This window comes from Manis javanica, chromosome 4 (assembly GCF_040802235.1).
Source record: "Manis javanica isolate MJ-LG chromosome 4, MJ_LKY, whole genome shotgun sequence".
NCBI classification, from domain to species: Eukaryota; Metazoa; Chordata; class Mammalia; order Pholidota; family Manidae; genus Manis; species Manis javanica.
In genome coordinates, this window is record NC_133159.1 from 65,647,815 (window position 1) to 65,667,274 (window position 19,460).

The 19,460-nt window shown below is 37.4% G+C and overlaps 1 protein-coding gene across 3 annotated transcripts in view; it reads left to right on the top strand.

Annotated features, from left to right (window-relative positions):
* The first annotated feature begins 289 nt into the window (after positions 1 to 289).
* The window catches only part of PTGFR (prostaglandin F receptor), a 55,952-nt gene continuing 36,781 nt past the window's right edge, over positions 290 to 19,460 (top strand). Inside the window, exons 1-3 of one of the 3 annotated variants that reach the window (XM_073234176.1) lie at positions 290 to 404; positions 1,187 to 2,885; positions 4,348 to 5,217. In XM_073234176.1, coding sequence (XP_073090277.1) covers positions 4,420 to 5,217 — 798 coding nt within the window. In that variant the 5' untranslated portion in view covers positions 290 to 404; positions 1,187 to 2,885; positions 4,348 to 4,419. Of the gene's footprint in view, positions 405 to 1,186; positions 2,886 to 2,910; positions 3,124 to 4,347; positions 5,218 to 19,460 lie in introns of those variants that run through there. The other 2 variants (XM_017672405.3, XM_073234177.1) reach the window with 2 other exon arrangements.

The window sequence follows — 19,460 nt, forward strand, 5'->3', positions numbered from 1 at the left end:
GGTAGTAGGTTCATGGATGTTTATTTTCTAATTCACAAGTTACAAATATGTCACGTGTTACTTTTTATGTATCAAATAGAAATAAAAAAGACATAATAAAAATAAATATGTAATAGAAATAAAAAAGACAAAAAAAGTTATTATTATTTTCATTGTTACCAGAGTGGGGCATGTTTCTACTATTAATCTTGAGGGCAAATTCCAGAAAGCTTTACTTGATGGTTTTATTAAATTATAAAAATCAACTTTTAACACTCCCTTTGATTTTTATGGAGTTTTTATGTCAACCTCAGTGAACTGTATCCCTTTTTTTCTTACTTTAATTATAGTGTGTACATCTTCTGAGCAAAGTGTCCTGCATCTAATCTTGAGTGAAGGTGATTGCCAAGCACATACTTGTTATGGTATGTTATCTCCTTGTATACAGGCTGACGTTAGCTTGGCCTCTATTTAACACATAAAGAATCCTGGACATCTAAAATCACATCAGGGTTTCGGTATGCAGGCCACAAATGTAAATGCCTTCCCCTAGCCTAGAAGCCAGCCAGAGCCTCTGCCTCCTAGAAACAATGTCTGACACAAAGTAGGTGTTCAAGAAATTTGGTGAGTGAATCTATAAATGAACAGTTTTGTGAAACTGTCCACCTCTCAGAAACAATACTGACTACCACTTTAGAAGAGTTTATCAGTCATCCTCCAGCATCCACTAATTTTTGATGTTTCCTTCATCTGCTGATTCACCAGTTCTTCTTTAGTAGGTGAATGGTCAAATGCTGCTTTTGGGAACTTTGAATAGGGGATCAGATATGGGTCCCATAAAGTCTGACACAGTTACAGACACACAGACACACACATGCATATTATTTTTTCTTTGAAGAATAGTTAGTTGTTCAGTCTTCCATACAAATTAGTAGCCTGCTCTACTCATAGACATAATCTTTCTATCATGAGGAGAAGAGATGGAGGTGCTTTAGAGTCCTCTATTGATACTCAGGTGGAATATGTCTTGAATTAGGTGGATTCTGAAAAAGGAACTCTAAGAATTACATCCAAAACAGATCATTTAGAAAAAAGATTTATCTTTTGAGAAATAAATGAACATTGTTTTGAACATATTACATAATGAATGTTATGATTTGGTATTGCATTAATGAGATTATTTTTCTTTTTTTTTTTTACCACCCAGTAGATAGAATGGCTGGTGTTAGTGAGGTGCTCCAGTGAAAGGCATGGATTTTCAAGATCTTGAACTGTTGACACTGGAAATGCTGATTGTTATATGGATGAATTCAAACAATATTTGATAAGCAACCAGGAATAGTCCTAAGTGAGGATGGAGAGATGAACAAGATCCTTGCAGAAACTCAGTTAAGTGGGAGAGACATAAGTAAATGGATAGTTGCAATGTAATGTGATTAAATGCTATTAATCATTAAAGAAAAGAATAGTGTTCTACGTCATTCACATTTTCAGTGTGGTTTATTACATAGTTGTTCTTTGGACACGGGCCATCTAGATATATTTCTCCATTAACCAGAATATTTGATTAACCAAATTGTTCAATTCCCTTGATCATACCTGAGAAAGTTTATTTTACAAGTTATATCATTAAAACAAAACAAAAAAAGCTTAGTATATAGCATAGGGGAAAATTGTGCAATCGTTCCTCTTATAGTTAATGGCTAATTTATTTTATCTCACTGTAGCATTTTATGATCCTTTTCAATTTCCAGGTATTTAGAGGCCCCTTCTGATTTAGAATTGAGAAAAGAGGGTTTATTTCCTGTAGCACTGGTTTTTCACACGGGTTGTGGAAACATTTTACTAAAACAAAAAGAGCAAAGATCAGTAATGGATTCGTGTGTTTAGCTAGAAAAATGAGACACAGTTAAAAGCTATGGACCAAAATGATATTAGCAAAAAGCAGTTACAGTATTAAAATCGCTCACATTAATTCCTAATGAAGTAGTGGATATTTCTTGATCATAAAATGATCTCCACAAATTGTTAGATTCACATCTCTTTGGATAAACATATCACTAAGATATTCTGTCACCGTTGGGCTTTTAAAGATGATTAAATATTACTAACTCTTTATCTGCGGGTGTCCTTCAAATACTTCTCTTTCCTTTTCCTGCTCACATTTCTTAGAAATCTAGAAACATAGTTCAGTCTTGTAAGTGACAGTAAACTTTGCGGTAGTGACTACAGGTTCGTTCACAACACGTGCTGTGAATACCTGTTTTGAACTTACTACGGATTTCGGCCGCGAAGCTCTTCTTCAACTACACCATCCTTTTCTTTCTCCCTGGTTTCTTTATCCTTTCCAAGCTGGGTTTGGGACGAATTCAGTCGGCAGACTCAAGTCTGACGGTCGGCACACCGCCAAGACAGCTGCCTTGTAGGCTTTCCTATTTCTGCAGCATTAGCGATGGCGCCTTTAGCTGGAAAGGGAGTTTAAAATAAAACTTTCTGCTAAGTGGTCGGGCCGCTCAAAGGGCCGCTCAGATGCTGAGGTGAGGGAGGGGCGGTGCAGCGTCCGAGCGAGCGCGGGGCGCGCGTCTCTCCGGGTCGGGCTCTGGGCTCATGGAAAAGGGGGCGGAGAGGAGAGGAAGGGGCGGAGGTGACCCGCGCCCTCCATCCCGCCCAGGCTGCGAGGCGGCTAGGTGCCGAGGGATCTGACCGGCCGAGCGCACCGGGCGGGCTCCGAGCGGCGAGACCGAGCCGGAGCCCGAGCCGCGGCCGAGCCCGGACCAGACGCGAGCGCGGTGCGGCGCTGCGCGGGGCCCCTGCGGGCGGAGGAGCGGAGCCGGCGCGCGATGGCCCTGGGAGCGGCGCGCTTCTCTGCTCCGCCGGGAGCGCCGTCTGCCGCCGGGGACGCCAAGGTAATCACCCCTCCCGCGGCTGGGTTCTCACGCGTCGGCCTCCGGAAGCGCAGCCCGACTGCGGTTTAGCCTCCCACCCCTGGACGCCCGGCGGCAGCTGCAGCGGGCCGCACCGGAGGGCATCTGAGCCTGCGCTTGGCAGCAAGTCTGGACCAGACGCCCTAGGCTGGGGAGACCCGCAGAAAATAGGGTCGTCGAGCGGACCCGTCCCGTTCTGGGCTGCGCTCAATGGGGCCGGGTAGGAAGGGATGCAGAGCATGGAAATGGGCAAAGGGAGGAGATCCCCTTCTCGCCCCGTGGTTCCCTGCCCTCGACACTTCCAGTCCCGCACCGCGATCAGCGCAGTCTTTGGCGCCCCCGTGGGTGGGAGGGAAGTCGGCTCTCTGGTGTTTGAGCAATCGCAGAAAGTTTCAGCAAGTTAGGAGGTTTGGGAAGGATTTTGTAAGCAGAGGCAAGGGGGCGGTGGGTTAGTAACGGTGAAAGTTGAGCTGTGAGTAAGAAGTGGAGGAGGCGGCCGCCCTCGGGGCAGCCCGGGCGGCCCCGCTCTCCCGGTCCCACGAAAGGCTGGCTCTGGAATTCCCAGCCTCCCGGAAAGCTGCTCGGGAAACGTCAGTCGAATTAGCTCGGGGCGGGCGGCTGTGGTCATCTGGAGGGTCTGTGACTCAGGCCTCAAGTCACTAGGAAAAGAGCGACAAATAAATGCTTTGTATTGGATGTTGCTACCCTGAAGCTGTAACTTCATCAGCTGCATCCAGGCAGATGTGCTCATAGTCAGCCCGATCTGCCTCCTTTCCCACCAGGAGCCAGGATTTCTGCACAGGTGGTAGGGTAGCTGCATCAGAAAACCTTGTTAGAAACTCAGCACTATGCTTTCCACAGATCACTTGATGGGCATGGTTTGCTATTATTTGATCTAATCAAATTTTAGAACGAATTCAGAGAAGCCCTATTTAACGTCAGTGAGTTTGTCGGGCCACTCTTCCACCAAAAGTTTGGAGGATGTTTTGTCTGCTTGACCAACAGGTAGTTCACCTAAGGAATAATATGCAATTTGGGGACAAAGCCCATCAGAGAAAAAAGAAACTCTGCAAGTTGATCTAGTTATTTAAATAGACATGCTTTAAAAACTTTATTGGGCTTAAGTCTAATCTTGTTAGTGATTTTGTAAATCTTAAAAGTTTTAAGGTCTCAGTGAAGTGTCAGGAGGAGGAGAACGAGGAGGTGTCCATTTGCAGAGGGGTCACAGAGGTTTGCCACGGGGTCTAGATTTTTGGCAGCTTCTTTATCTGAAAAATGAAATGTGGAACCACAGGCACATGTGTGTTGCCTTCTGTATGATGCAACCTTGCTTATGATAGGCCAGATAAATCTGATTCCCACCACAGGGTGCTGGGTGCTTCCGTCTTAAATGTCAGATGAGCAGTTATCCAGTGCTCATACTTCCTCTGTCTTTATGCTACAGATGTCCGGACTGCAAACCTGCACTGTTTTGAGAGAGAGATGACTTGAGTGGCCGTCTTTTATCTCCACAACAATGTCTGTGAACAATTCCAAACAGCCAGTGTCTCCTGCAGCTGGGATCCTTTCAAATACAACTTGCCAGACGGAAAACCGGCTTTCAGTATTTTTTTCAATCATCTTCATGACAGTGGGAATCTTATCAAACAGCCTTGCCATTGCTATACTCATGAAGGCATATCAGAGATTTAGACAGAAGTCCAAGGCATCGTTTCTGCTTTTGGCTAGTGCTCTGGTTATCACAGACTTTTTTGGCCACCTCATCAATGGAGCTATAGCAGTCTTTGTATATGCTTCTGATAAAGACTGGATCCGCTTTGACCAGTCAAACATCCTTTGCAGTATTTTTGGTATCTGCATGGTATTCTCTGGTCTGTGCCCACTTTTTCTAGGCAGTGTGATGGCCATTGAACGATGTATTGGAGTCACCAAACCAATATTTCATTCTACGAAAATTACATCCAGACATGTGAAAATGATGTTGAGTAGCGTGTGCTTGTTTGCTGTTTTCATAGCTTTGTTGCCTATCCTTGGGCATCGAGGCTATAAAATTCAAGCGTCGAGGACCTGGTGTTTCTACAAAACAGAACACATCAAAGACTGGGAAGATAGGTTTTATCTTTTACTTTTTTCTTTCCTGGGGCTCTTAGCCCTTGGTGTTTCACTCTTGTGCAATGCCATCACAGGAATTACACTTTTAAGAGTTAAATTTAAAAGTCAGCAGCACAGACAAGGCAGGTCTCATCATTTCGAAATGGTCATCCAGCTCCTGGCTATAATGTGTGTCTCCTGCATTTGCTGGAGTCCATTTCTGGTAAGAGCCTAACATTTTGACAATTTCTGCTTTCTGCCATTTTCCCATGGTCAATACAAGGTTTGTTGGCTTTCTCAAACTTGTTAGCCTTGATGGGCAACACTATTCAATCTTTTAAATGCTGGAGTTTACTTCTACTCAAAATTTATTTCAGTACTCAGCTCTGGCTTAGAATTAAGCTATTCAGGACACACAGGGTTTTTTCCCCACAAGCCTTGAGTTGAAAGATAGTCTTGCTAAATAATTCTAACTGTAGTGTTATCTACTTGCAATGCAGTATAAAGTAATTTTAACAGAAGTAACATAGTTTTAATATACTGAATATGATTAGTTTCTAAAATGTGGGGGAAAAATGGCCAACTGTAGTACAGTATTGGCATGGACTCCAGGAAGTCTTGATAGGAAGTCATATAGACTGTTAACATATGGAAGAGGCATATTGCCTACCAGGTTATTCTACACACAATGCCCAGATCTCAGCTTGCAAAGAGTGGTGATGAGTTGAGATAGCTGAGTTCTTCAGGTGAAGCAATCACTAGTTCATAACCCAGGAACAATGCCAGTAGTGTAGGACAGGTATGGTTAGCAGGAGAGCCAGGGTCTTCCCTTATGACTTCATTCCTTTACAAAAAAAATGTAATGACCAGCCACTATATTTGACAGCTTGATGTTTTTATTTGCAAGTGAAGACTAAGGTTAAGGAATCAGGAACAAACACGAATGATTTATATTACTTCTAGGTAGGAGAAAAAAGTACTTGTGATGAGAAAGTATGACCTTAACACCCTTCAGCATTTTACCTTATGGTGGGAAGAGTGACAACATGCCATGAAAGGGAAAACAAAAATCCTTCTGTACATAGCTACTGATGGCAGCAAAGATTGTTTTCATTTCTTTTTCTGTATCAATGGGGAGGCAGGCTGGTATCCAGAGATAGTAATCCAGGTGATACAGAGGTAGAGGTGAGGCTAAGGGATCAGACAAAGGTAGATGTAACACAAAGGTCGTGGTCATACCTTGCATGGTAGTAAGAAGGTGCTTGTTACTAATGTAGTTTTCCTGGGCCTCCAGCAGGCCCATTTCTGGGAATGGTTGCCAGTGGGGTTCTAACAAATAATCCTACTCACCCTGAGGCACAGAAAATCTGTGAGAGCTGCTGCTGCAGAGGGATCCTACAAAAGCATTTCTACTTTTTGAATATCTCTTTATTTCCATTCATATTATTTCCTCATAATTTGAATTTAGCTTCTTGAATTGTTGCATCATTTAAATATTTTTTTCATGATGCTCCTGAATCAGTCCTAGGGACCCAACCGAGGGGAGGCTAGGCTGAGTCTGTCAGTGGCAAGTCAAGGTTTTGAGGCCTGCTTATTGTCAGTTTGGGAAGCCTTAAGTGAACCCAAGCAGGGATCTGATCTGTGCTCAGAGTACAGTTTTTTGAATCTGAAGAGTGAAGAACAGTTCTGCCAATACTTGGAATCACTTCCATATTCATTTTTGAAAAGTTTAATTTATGCCACTCAAGAAAGGGAATTTCCTCAGAACAGTGCTTCTTTTTTCTTCAACTTTGAAGTAGAGTACCTTTTCAAAATTAAAGCTGAATATGAGTAGAGTTGAAATTAATTTGGCGATTAGAAAGGGAATACAAAGAAAGTAAGAGAAGAGGTAGCTGAAAATATTTAAAGAAAAATTTTAAATGCAGGTCATAGTTCAGGGGAATACCTGAAGACAAACAGCAAACTCAGTGAGAAACAGATAATCTGGACAACTGAGGTGCTTTGGTTTTTGTTTGTTAGGAGCCACTTTTTAAATTCTGCTTAGTTCTGGTGTTTGAGAAATAAGAGTGATAGTTGAGAGACTGTAAGACTGGAAGGTAGCTAAATTTCACTTTTGCCATGGATAACTTGAATTTATGATTTTTCTCCCTGAATCTTTTGTTTCCTTCCTTGTTACAATAGATATTACAATTTCATTCCCATTTTGAACAGATTTCCTAGTGGAAACATAATTTTATTTTTGTGAAACATTTTCTGAGGTCTATGTTCTATTGAAGGATGAATTACTGATACACTTATGACACCAATGTATCAATACTTCTAAAATGCTTCTTAGTGTGCAAATTGTTTCTGTGTTAGAGGTATAATAAGAATACCATAGATAGGTTGATGGACTGATACTTCGTTCCAAGCATTCTTGGCAACCCTGGTTTCTCTTGTGGAGTCTTAGCTCTTCATGGCAAGTTCTGGCTAAAGTATTTATAACTTTTGTGGTCTGGGCACAAGTAGCTGGGCATTAGGTTGAGGCCATCAGACAGCTCTAAATGGAACCCTAGTAAAAAACATGGGCTTGATGATGCCAGAATAATACCCAACACTAATATCTCAGTTGCAATATTTCCCCCTAATGCCTAGGAGAAACTGTATCGATGTTAATGGCTGAGCGTCATTCTTTACCCTCTGTTTTAAAAGCTTCTTAGTTTTAAAAATACCTCTAAAACCAAGCTTCTCATTCCCATGGCTGTATATTCCCACTATAATGATAATGGCTTCCAGGTCAGTGCTCTAGTTTATACCGTGTGTCTGATCTCTCTATGATTGATAGTTATGAACTGTTGGGTTTATAATTTGAATGAACAAATGTATACATTCTTTGACCTGTGTTCACTGTCATTTTCAAGCCTCAAACAGGAACAGAGGTACAGGTGCATACACTAAAAGAGGGAATGAGAAATACGGATGTTGGTGTTTGTGCTTGACAGGGTTTATTGCATCAAAACCTATCGATGGTGGCATCATTTCTGAAACTATACAAGTTAGTAGCAGATAACAATAGGGGTGCTTTGCTAATTTGATGATTGAGTTTAGTCAATATAAAGGGAAGATGATCGTGTTTGAATTATCTCTTCCTCTTTCTTTTTAGTACTTTATTTTTCTTGAGTAGTTTTAGGTTTACAGAAGACTGAGTGGAAAGCACAGAGTTCACTCTGCCCCTGCCTGTCTCCTGCCACTCTTCCGTCATCCTTATTATTAACATCTTACATTGGTTTGGTACATTTATTATAGCTGATAAGCCAATACTGCTAGGTTGTTAGCAGCTGAAGTCTGTAGCTTACATTAGGGTTCTCTCTTAATATTGTACATTGTGTGGGTTTTGACAATGTATATTGATGTGTCCACCATTACAGTATCCTACAGAACGGTTTCATTGCCCTAAAAATCCCCCGTGGTGGTTATTTTTTTTTTGACACATGATTATATTTTAATGTTCTCTCTCATACAATCACATTTGTAAAATGTGTGTACTTATGTATGTAAAATGCACAAACATGCAAAGCTACACAATAAGTCCTAGAGAAGCTAACATTTGACTTATTTTCAAATCATAGTGATGCTCACAAACAGCTTATATATATATTTTTTGTTTTGAGAGGGCATCTCTTATATTTATTGATCAAATGGTTGTTAACAACAATAAAATTCTGTATAGGGGAGTCAATGCTCAATGCACAATTATTAATCCATCTCAAGCCTAATTCTCATCAGTCGCCAATCTTCTGAAGCATAACGAACAAGTTCTTACATGGTGAACAAATTCTTACATAGTGAATAAGTTCTTACATGGTGGACAGTACAAGGGCAGTCATCACAGAAACTTTCGGTTTTGATCATGCATTATGAACTATAAACAATCAGGTCAGATATGAATATTCGTTTGATTTTTATACTTGATTTATATGTGGATCCCACATTTCTCCCTTTATTATTATTATTATTTAAAAAATTTTTTTTAATGGGTTATTTTTCAAAGGGGGAAATGTGTGTGTGTTTTTAGGAAATGAGATTTAGAAATGTAGTACAGTCATAATACTAGTTTAAGAGATAATTTGACTTTAAAAATTTGATATTATCTGAATTTTATAGTTTTAAACACAGTTAACTCATATAAATTCATTTAATTACCACTCCGACTGAAAGATGCAGGAAACTACAATAGGCACTTATTAGCTTACAATTCAATTAACTTAGCAACAAGTTAAAACAAAAACCTTCGGGCATCAAATAATAATTATAAAGTTGTGTGCATCTTAATCACTTTAACTTAATAAATAAATCTTGAAGGCATTCTTTTGATATTTCTATGGTGAGGGGAAAGAGGATATTTACCAGCACTTTTAAGTAACATTTTCTTAATAGTCTGTGTTTTTGTTTTTATACAGGTAATGATTCTTTTTCCCGTTCCATTTCTAGACAATGTAACCCTAAAAGGAACTTATTATTATTATTGCTCTGCTTTTTTTTTGCCAATTTGGCAGAGCAATAAATACTTGTTGACTAGCTGAATGTAACTTAAGTAGTATGAATATCAAGAGATTGCAAATGATTGACCAGAAGGTGGATTCTGAGTTTTGTAGGTAAGAGTTAATTAAGCCAATATGGAAACCAAAAGGTAATTTTTAATCTATTTGCTAAATTAGCAACTGTAGTCTTATGATACTATTAAACTTCAACGATCTTTTACTAGAAAGCCGTACATTTGCTTACCTTCTCCAAGGAGAGAGAATCATTTTGAATTGGGAAAAAAAGTATAAAGAGCATGAAGAGCAAAATGATTTCGTATGTAGGTGAGTTTACCCAAGAAAGGTGTTCTCTTGTATACATAACATTTGAATTTGATTTTTCTAAGGTTACTATTCTTATGCTAGTATTTCTAGTCAATATAGTTAAACATTTGGTCATTAAGATATTTGTCAGATAAAAATCAGAGAATTGGGTAGGTATCTGAACTTTGACTTACTAAAGGTATTGGCATCATAATGACCAGGCCTTAGAAGGCTCATGGCAGATGATGGAGCAAAGAATTCATATTTGGCTATTAGTGAAAATTGTTTTCTTTGAAAGGCTGGCTCTCATGATCATATTTAAAAGGTGTTTAATGGAAATCTGTGTGTCTTGTGCAATTGTTCCCACACCAAAAAGATGGTGAATGGATGTACATTTGCATATTTCGAGTGAAAAGAGGATGTGGAAAATATATAAACATATACATACATAATGTGTACATGTGTAAATTATTTCCCCAATTAAAAACATTAATTATCCAACTGACAGTTGAATCTAATTGTACCAAATACAAGAGCTTCTAGTGGGTCTCATAGTATTAAAAAAAAATGGACTCATAGTCTTACGTCAGATCTTGGAAAGTTGGTCTTCGTGTTATTCTTAGATTGCTGCTGATTTTAGAGGCATTATTGTCATAAATTGTTTCAGCTGCTGTCCTTTGTGAAGTGGGAGTGCTCTCTCATTTGGAATATGGAAGCAGCAATGATGTTGTCTGGATAAAGAACTGATGATACTTGGGTTCTGTTTCTACAAAATTCAGGCACTTGCAACTCAAAATTCACATCTAGCAGAAAAAGTGTATTTTAGAGACATGTTAATGTAGTTCACATTATGGGAATTTAGGCTGTGTTTGCTTTTGGGTGGGCATGGAGTCAGTGGCATGAGGTTAATGACAGTAGCTGGCGGAGGAGTGATTCTAGATTTGGGAGCACATTCCTGTCCCTGAGCCTTGGTCCGCTCTTGCCCGCAGCATTTTCCTCCTGACATCCGCGTGGCTCTCTCCCTTCCTCTCTCTTAAATATCACCTCTTCTATCTAGGCTACCTTAAAAAGTACCCTTTTCATTCTCACTTCCTTTCTTTTTCTTTATTTCTCCCATAGCACTTACCGGTTTCTGATAACACAGGACATGTCTTTATTTAGTTGTTGTTTGGCTTCTGCCTCCAGCACGTCAGCTCCTTGAGGGAAGAGACCTTGTTTTTTGCTATATCCTCAGCTCCTAGAGCAATAGCTGGCACATAGTTGGGTTCAACAAATATTTGCTTAATAAATCTCATGTAAAAGAGTGCTTAGTGGGTGATGGTACTCATTTCCACATTGGACCCGCTCTACTGATGGGGTCAAGGCTCAGTTAGTAAGCCTTTTGGGTACTTCTAATCATTTGAATTGGGATTGGATTGGCCTGAAAGGGAGAAAGTGTGTTTAAAGGTTCCCCATGAGTATTATTTATAAATTCAGTCCTGAAGAATCCTACATATTCTACAGTTTGAATCTGGTGCTAGAATTTACAAATTTTGTCAGTATCCAGAGGAATTTCATGGATGAACTTGGAGTGGTATTATTATTTCATTCTGATGATATTACAATGATTTGTTTACATGGCAGTTTCCTCTGTTACTCCCGGTGGCCCTTGATTGGATAGGTTCTACATGACTGGTTTGTGTTTTAGTTTCTACAAGCAGTAGGCTGTAAACCAATGTTTGTTGAATGTATGAACTAAGGAACCAAGTACTGAAGGAGAAATATTAAAAGCAAAGTAAAAAATTAGGTGATAAAACTTGTTCAAAGTTTTGCCCCATTGTTCACACTGCCTTTCTCTCTACAGGCACACATTATTTTCTCCAAAATGTATTTATATTTTATTGATGTTTTTTCTTTAAGGGGTTATATAAGGAGACAAGAGAAGAAAAATTTATTTGTGTAAAGGCCTACAGTCATTGGTCACTTATTATCATAAGTGAAATCTCTGTGGTACATGTTGAAATTTTTCTATAAAATGGGCTTGTTTACCTCAAATCTTTACCAGTTCACTAAGTGGATACATGGCTTAATTTGTATTGCTCATCGAAGTGAAAGATTGGATAGGTTTTATATCCACTGAGGATTAATTCTCAGAAAACTCCAATAGGTCTATGTGGACACCGTGGTGTCCCAGCCAGTTGCCTTTTTGAGGGTGTCTTGCTCTTGGGGAAATTTCTGTCAGCAAAGGGAGCTGCCATGCCCATCGTTGTGCCTCCCCTTTTTGGTTATTCTGTGCACAGTGACAGGTGGACGTGAGGCTACAAAGCGCTTATTTCCTTTCCTCCTTCGGGGCACTTCTGAAGAGTGAGCCATGCTTCAGAGCTTGCCGAGGCCTTTCCTCTCCTGCACTGTAACTCTGCTTCTCTCTCTCCTTGCCCACCCCAGAAATCTCTGTCTCAAAGTCTGTTTCCTGCAGAGTTGAGCTTAGGACAATATTCCAGAAGTCCATTTGTTCATACATGATCCAAATGTAAAATATAGCACACATTCAGTTTACAGTGTGGGTTGATAAATACATTGTACTATGTGTAGGCCATTGGAATTGAGCTAATTTGAGCATATCATCTCCCTCCATAGAAGTATCTGGTGTAAAATTGCCCCAGCAAAGGTCAATGAATGAAAAAAAAGACACTGCAAAGTTGAGAATTTACCCAAAAATCTGTTGCTTTAGATGTGCACGGTGGTCTGGAATACTTTGGTGTTTTAAGTTCATTTACTCTGGGTGAAACAAGACTAAATGTGTTTTAGAAGAAAGATTTATAAAATGCCCAAAAGTATCATAGACATTGAGATGGCACTTACAAAACATTACTTGAGTGATTCAAGTGTACAAGAATTGGAAACATTTGGATTAAATTTATACCTTCATGGATATAAAAATCTTAGGGTGTAATGTGTCTTGGAGTTTTTAGTAAGCCTCCAAACCTTTGAAGAACAATTCAAGATGTAGATGTGCCCCAAATCTGGGTTGCCAGTGTTAGCTTTATTTGCCTAGTCCAATACTTAGAGGAGATATCTAAGATGCATTCCAGTTATATTTGCTTTGGAAGGCATTTATAGCCACACTGACTTTTACCTGGTAAGACAATGCCATTTATCTGTCTTCAGAGAGGACCTCATCCAAGAGGACATACTTGTCTTTTGATATTTACCAATATTACCTTTGAAAGCTTGGGTAAACTTGTCATTCTCTCTGTCCTCTGTCCTGGATGTAAGGATGATAATACCCAGAGGAGTGGATGCAATTGTGGCTTTAAATAGACAGAGAGATGATTTTTCTCACTCTTCCTAAGCTGTTGAATCCCCAGAAGAAAAAAGTCAGACTGTGAATGCCAAAATGGAGTGTGGCTATGGTGTGGTGTGAAGGAGACAGAGACAGGTGGATTATGGAAAAGGATTTATTTTGGCTTCTTATGCACTGTGTCAAATCACGCCTTCCCTGTGGAATACTGTAGTTACAAGTACAAGCAGGGGACACTGTCCCAGCCCCACTACTTCTTAGCTGTGAACTGGAGTTAAGCTAAGCCAATTTTACACAGCTGTGAACTGATTATAATAATAATACTTAAAAGTACTATTAGAAAAAAATGATTTGACTTCTCTACATCTCACAACAGTGATTGGCACACAGTAAATGCTCAGCAAATTCCAGATATTCCTGAAAAATCCTATGGCTGTTACTGATACTCACCACCTCAATTAGAAATAATCATCTGTGTTTAGTTCACGTGTTTTGCATTTTCTCCTCTGTTAAGGTTCGGGTGTAGTGGAAAGGAACCGAGGGAGCTCAGAGCTTCAGGAAACTTCTTTGGACATTTCCATTTAAGTTTCAGATTATTGCTCCTTGTTTCATTGTCTTCCCCAAAGTAAGATGTTGCCTGCTAATCTTTTGCACCTTACTCAAATTAAATAGTCAAACAATTTATAATTATAATAATTTAGAAAGTGTTAATTTATAAATTATTGGAATCAGGTTAAAACTAGCAAAAAATTGTTGAGACCGTTTTGTATAAAGCACTATAGTGGGGTTGTGACTGGTTCCAGGACATAAAAAATACAGATCTTTCCTCAAAGACCTTATAACTTAGTTGTAGTAAAAGGTACTCTTAGGGCTAAGATATTAGCTTTTGGAGAGGCAATATAGTCAAGTAATTGAGTCTGGGTTCAAGTCCTGTTTCTTCCACTTCTTGGCTGTGTGACCAAAACCACTTGGTGCCTCAATAACTTCATATGTAAAATAGGTGTAGTAATAGTACCTGACTAACTGGTTTGTTGTGAGGGTGAAATAAATCAATATATGAAAACTAAAATACAGTCTGACATAACTTAAGTGCCACATGCTTCAGTTATTATACTATTATTATTGTTGCTGTAACTACTAAATGTTAATGCTACCAGTCAATAATCTGGTCAATGAGGTGATCAATGGTGCTTTTTAATTAGTTATTAAATGAATATTGGGTTCTATAGTAGGGAGCTGTTACTTCTGATTTGGTGGTCCACAAGTAATTACTTACATAGTTGATGAGTATTTTTTGACAAATTTTGCTGATCACCTACCATGTGCTGAAACTGAGAAAATTGAAATATGAAGATATTTGATATTTTCTGTTATAGTAGAATAATAGGTATTCTGTTGTGAATGTTTATGGATGAGATTATTTTTGATAACTTATAAAATGAAAACATTTGGTAGCACATTTGGAAGGAAAATTAATGCAAATAAATGTTACCCTAAGTCAAGTAATATAAACTGTGAAAACCAAGGAGAAAAGAGATAATAATGTATATAATTCCTAGAGGCATATAAAAAATGTATGAATAAGAAACTAGTATTTGGTGCAGGCTTGAACATGATTAGAATATAGCAGGTCGCAATAAATTACTATCAAAAGCTAGAAGAATTTTCAAGTAATGAAACATGAGTAGTAGAAAAATTAAATGAGCTAATAAAAATAATAATTCACACTAGTATTTCATATTACCATTTGATAAGGGAAGTCACCCAGGATATGGAAGACAAATACATGTTGGTGAAATGAATTACAAAAGCACCAACTTTTTCTAAGGATTTAGCTTCAGAAAGTGCTAGAAAAGATTGAAAATAGAGAAAAATTGCTGTGAACATTAATAATAGAAATGAAGAAAATAAAAAATAATTTATACTTTACTTTTAATTTACTCATTGATTTATTCTTTTGGCTGAGCAAAAGTTTGGGTGCCCCTCTGGATAGATGGTAAAGCATAAAGACAGAGACACGACTTGGGAAAATATTTGTGAGGCAAATTCTAGGCAGCTTGCTTTCCAGATCCTTCGTTTTATCCAGGTTCTCTCTGCTCTCTTTTCCAACTTCTAACTCATAGAAGTTTAGTAGAGTAAATTTTTTTTTCTTTTATTATTGGGAATTTTCTCCTTTATTTTGTGAATGTGTGGGTATCTGCAAATGATTTTCAAGAACTCTTTGGATAACAGAGAACAGATAATGGTAATAATTATAAAATAAATGGTTATAAAAGAAATTGTTTTTCCAAGTTCATTACTAGCCTTTTAAATTAGTATTTTAATTTACAAAAGTAGTGAATGGATCAGTAATTTCTTTTGTGATTACCACTTTCTGTTTCATGTTAAGTACTTTTCTTAGGCTAAAATAATATTGGTATTTATCTGTTTTTTCTTCTAGCACTTTTGGTTTTCCATTTTTTGTATTTAAGTTTTTAATGCATTTATAGCATATTTTGGTTAAGTTTGCAAGTTAATAATATGAATTTTCCTTTGAATGGTTAGCTAGTTGTCCCAAATCATTTGTTGAATGATCTTTCTGCAACTGTTCAGATTCCTACCTTTATTATGTATAATATTTTTAAGTGTGTTTGGATCTTTCTGGACATCTTATTTCATCCTATTGATCTGTAACTTTTGTATATTTGTCATCTTTACCTTTTCCTTAGAAAAGGTTCAGTTTATCAATTACCATCTAGAGCATTCCCTTTCACTCATAATCAACACCTATCTTTACTATTATTGAAGTTATATTTTGAATATAACCATTTTAAAGGGTACAGTTCTACAACATTTAGTACATTCACAGTGTTGTGTAATCATCATCGCCAACTTGTCCAAAACATTTTTATCACCCCAAAAAGGAAACCCCATATCCATTGTTAAAAACCAAAATTCAACTTGTAAATCTGAAGATCTAATTAGCTTTATTATGCAATTCATGAATTAGTTAACATCCCACCTAGCAAGTAGAGAAATGCTTCCAGGAGCTGTACAAAATTTTTTATAGGAAGGAGGGTGGGGCAAGAAGTTACGAGCCAAAGGAAAAAAGGAATTGGGTCAGGCCAGGTCACTTTCCCTTAGGGGGAAGACCAGAGGGTTTTATCATCTTCTTTTTGGTGGGGGGAATGGAGAGGGCTCATGTGGCAGATTACCTCAATGGTGCTGATCGCAAAATTCCTGCCTGCTTGTGTTTCTCGGCAAGGTTGAAACTGCCCTTGGGTCAGGTATTAAGCTCTGGTTTGGTGACTTGGTCTAATAGAAGTGACACCATTTTGGGCCTGTGGTTTTCTTTTTACCATCATTAAGTAGTCATTCCTCACTTTCCACTCTGTGACCCCTAGCAACCACCAATCTGCTGTCTGACTCAATGGATTCACCTATTCTGGATATTTTCATATAAATGGAATCTTACAATATGTGGCTTTTTGTGTCTGGCTTCTTTCACTTAGCATAGTGTTTTCAAGGTTCTTTGATGTAGTGGCATGTCTCAGTACATCATTCCTTTTTGTAGTTGAGTAATTCATTCCACAATGAATAATATGCATTCCACAATCGCATAATTTTACTTTCCTATCAGCAATGTATGAGGTTCCTAATCTCTCCACATTTTTGTCACATTTATTATTTTCTTAAAATTTTTTTTTTATTATGGCTATTTTAATGAATGTCCAGTGGTAACTCATTGTAGTTTTGATTTGTATTTCCTTGAAGACTAATGATGTTGGGCATCTTTTCATGTGCTTGTTGGACATTTGTGTATTTTTTTGGAGAAATCTTTCATGCATATTTTTGTTTAAGAAAAGTTGATTGGCTTATAATTTCCTTCTTGTATATAATCCTGCTTTCAATACTAGAAGTATACTAGTTTAAAAGAAAGAAATTCTTAGTAAAAAAGCTTAAAAATTCTTTTTCTAAATACTAGAAGAATATAAGTAACTTGGGTGTTAACTGTTTTGTGATGGTTTAATCATTTCAATGTTTTTTTTGTAGTTTTAGGGTTTGTTTTTCTGGTTGTTGGTTTGAAATTTCTGCTTTTTCTTGAGCCAACATAGGTATATTTTTAGTAGAATTTAATCAATTTCCTTGAAAGTATAAATTTGAGAGCAAATTTTTGTGCTCACAATTTTCTTATAATGAAAGATATTCTCTATTAATTCACATTTATTACACATCCAAAAATTATATGTATATATATTTATATGTATTTACTTTACCAATATTTTGCATAACATTTGTATTTTCTTTTTAAATTAGCCTTTCCAGTTTAAAAAATTAGTTTTCTAGTTTAAAACTATCTACTATTTCCAAATTAGCTTCCTCTCAGATTTTATAAATATTCCATGGACATTTGAAAAGAATTTGCATTCCCTTTCTTTTAAGTTACAGAGTTCAATATGTAACTATAAGAACAAGATTATTATAGAATTCTATTTCCTTATTTTTTAATTGTTTTGTCAAATAATGTATATGAGAACTTGGAATTTCATTACACTTGTGTTTTGTTATTTTATATTTGTATTTCTAATGGTTTCCAATGGATTTTGATTTTATTCAATATAATGTCATTAGGGGTTAAAGATTCCTATCTTTTAATATTTTTGTGGTGAATTATTTACTTCTTATATAAATGTAAAGCACCTTTCCCTCTCCACTTTAAAACATTTTGCCTTGAATTCTTCTTTATCTTATAGAAGGTAAGCAATATTTTTGCAATAATTGAATAGAGTTTTTGAGTATTCTGGATTTTTTTGTGCATTTACTATTATAGGTATGGTCCAAGAAACTTTTAGTGCCATTCTTATTAATGGAATATGGCATCATCATAATGTTCAAACAGAGCTAGTAAAGCTTCGATTTTCCTCTTTGTTATGCCACCAATACCTTTTGGTTGGGCTCCAGATTCTGACGTTGAAAAAAAATCATGTGTAGAGCAAATTTTCTTATATTCTGTGGCCTGTATTCTGCTGGCTGCTTTAGTTCTGTTAATTTAAGAAGTATGAAGTTAATCAGAAATGAGTCAATGAATGGAAGAACATGGTTAAATTTCCAGTTTAGAAGGTATATCAATTCTTCCTAGTCCCAAAAATTTGCTTCCTAGTCCTAGGAATTGGACCTTAGCACCTGTAAATGGCCTGCTCCTCCTTCAGTCCTGCTTGAGGATTTTGGTTTGTAATTGCCCAAGACCTGTACACTAGGAAGAAACTTCTGAGAATGTTCGTCTAATATCCTTTGGGTCTGCTTATATTAGAAATGCACTCTTTGGGGAAAAGCTGGACTAGAACTGCATATAGAGAGAAAGAACTATGTGAATGCTTTCTTACTCCTCATTTCCTAATATGAAAGCTTATTTCCAAATTGCAACACAAAACTAGTAACATATATCTCTAGTACTGTACTTGTCTTCATTGCAGTGAACAGAGAATTTGTTTCTGATAGTTTAATCTTTATGTGCTTCTATAATGATGTATTTTTGTGATTGGCAATTTCAATATTTCTTTCTTATACTATTTCTGAATCAAATAATTAACTACCTGACATTCCAAAGTCTTTAAAAAATTTCAGTCTTCATAAACTTTCAAAGCATGAGGTGGTTTTGATGCTCTTATAGGATGAGTGGTGATTCTTTTCTCCACTGCAAGTCCAAAGACAGATAAGATGGACTGTTTCTCATTTCAAGGAGTAGAAAGAATTAATGCTTTCAGTCAAGAAAAAAATCCAAGCAGTTCTAAATGCATAGCATTGAGAGGAGATCTTTGCTTTTTTAGTTCATTTCTGTAAGCTCATAGCAGGCTGATCTATGGATATGGATGCTGGAGACAGTTTGCTAAAAGCTTTCCTGGATGGTAGAGAAGACAGCAGTCTGTCTAGGTGTAATTTCCACCCTGTGCCATTGACATTCTCCTAAATTGCCCACTTTAGGTTTTTCAGTATAAGCTAAATGGTGGTAACACAAAAGCCATCCTGCTTATTTAGATAGTTTTAGATTGATGTGGATTTCCATATGGTCTCTTTAGCAAGCCATTTTATATTTGGCTGTAAAGATGAATGGATAACTTGTTTTACCTCTATTAGTGCCCTTGTTTCCAATACCTCCCTTGAGTATGAATTGACATTAAGATGTAACCACAGCCTTAGTGTTGCCTTTCTCTTGGACTTCTTGGTTTGTTTTATGTGGTTGCCAAAAATTCAAGTTAAATCAATTCAACTCACTCAGTGATCCTTTATATGCCAAACAGTACAAAGAGACAAGCAAACAGTTAAAATACAGTTTATGAAATAATGCTTTTAGAGTGAAAATCAGAACATTCTATATGAATGTTG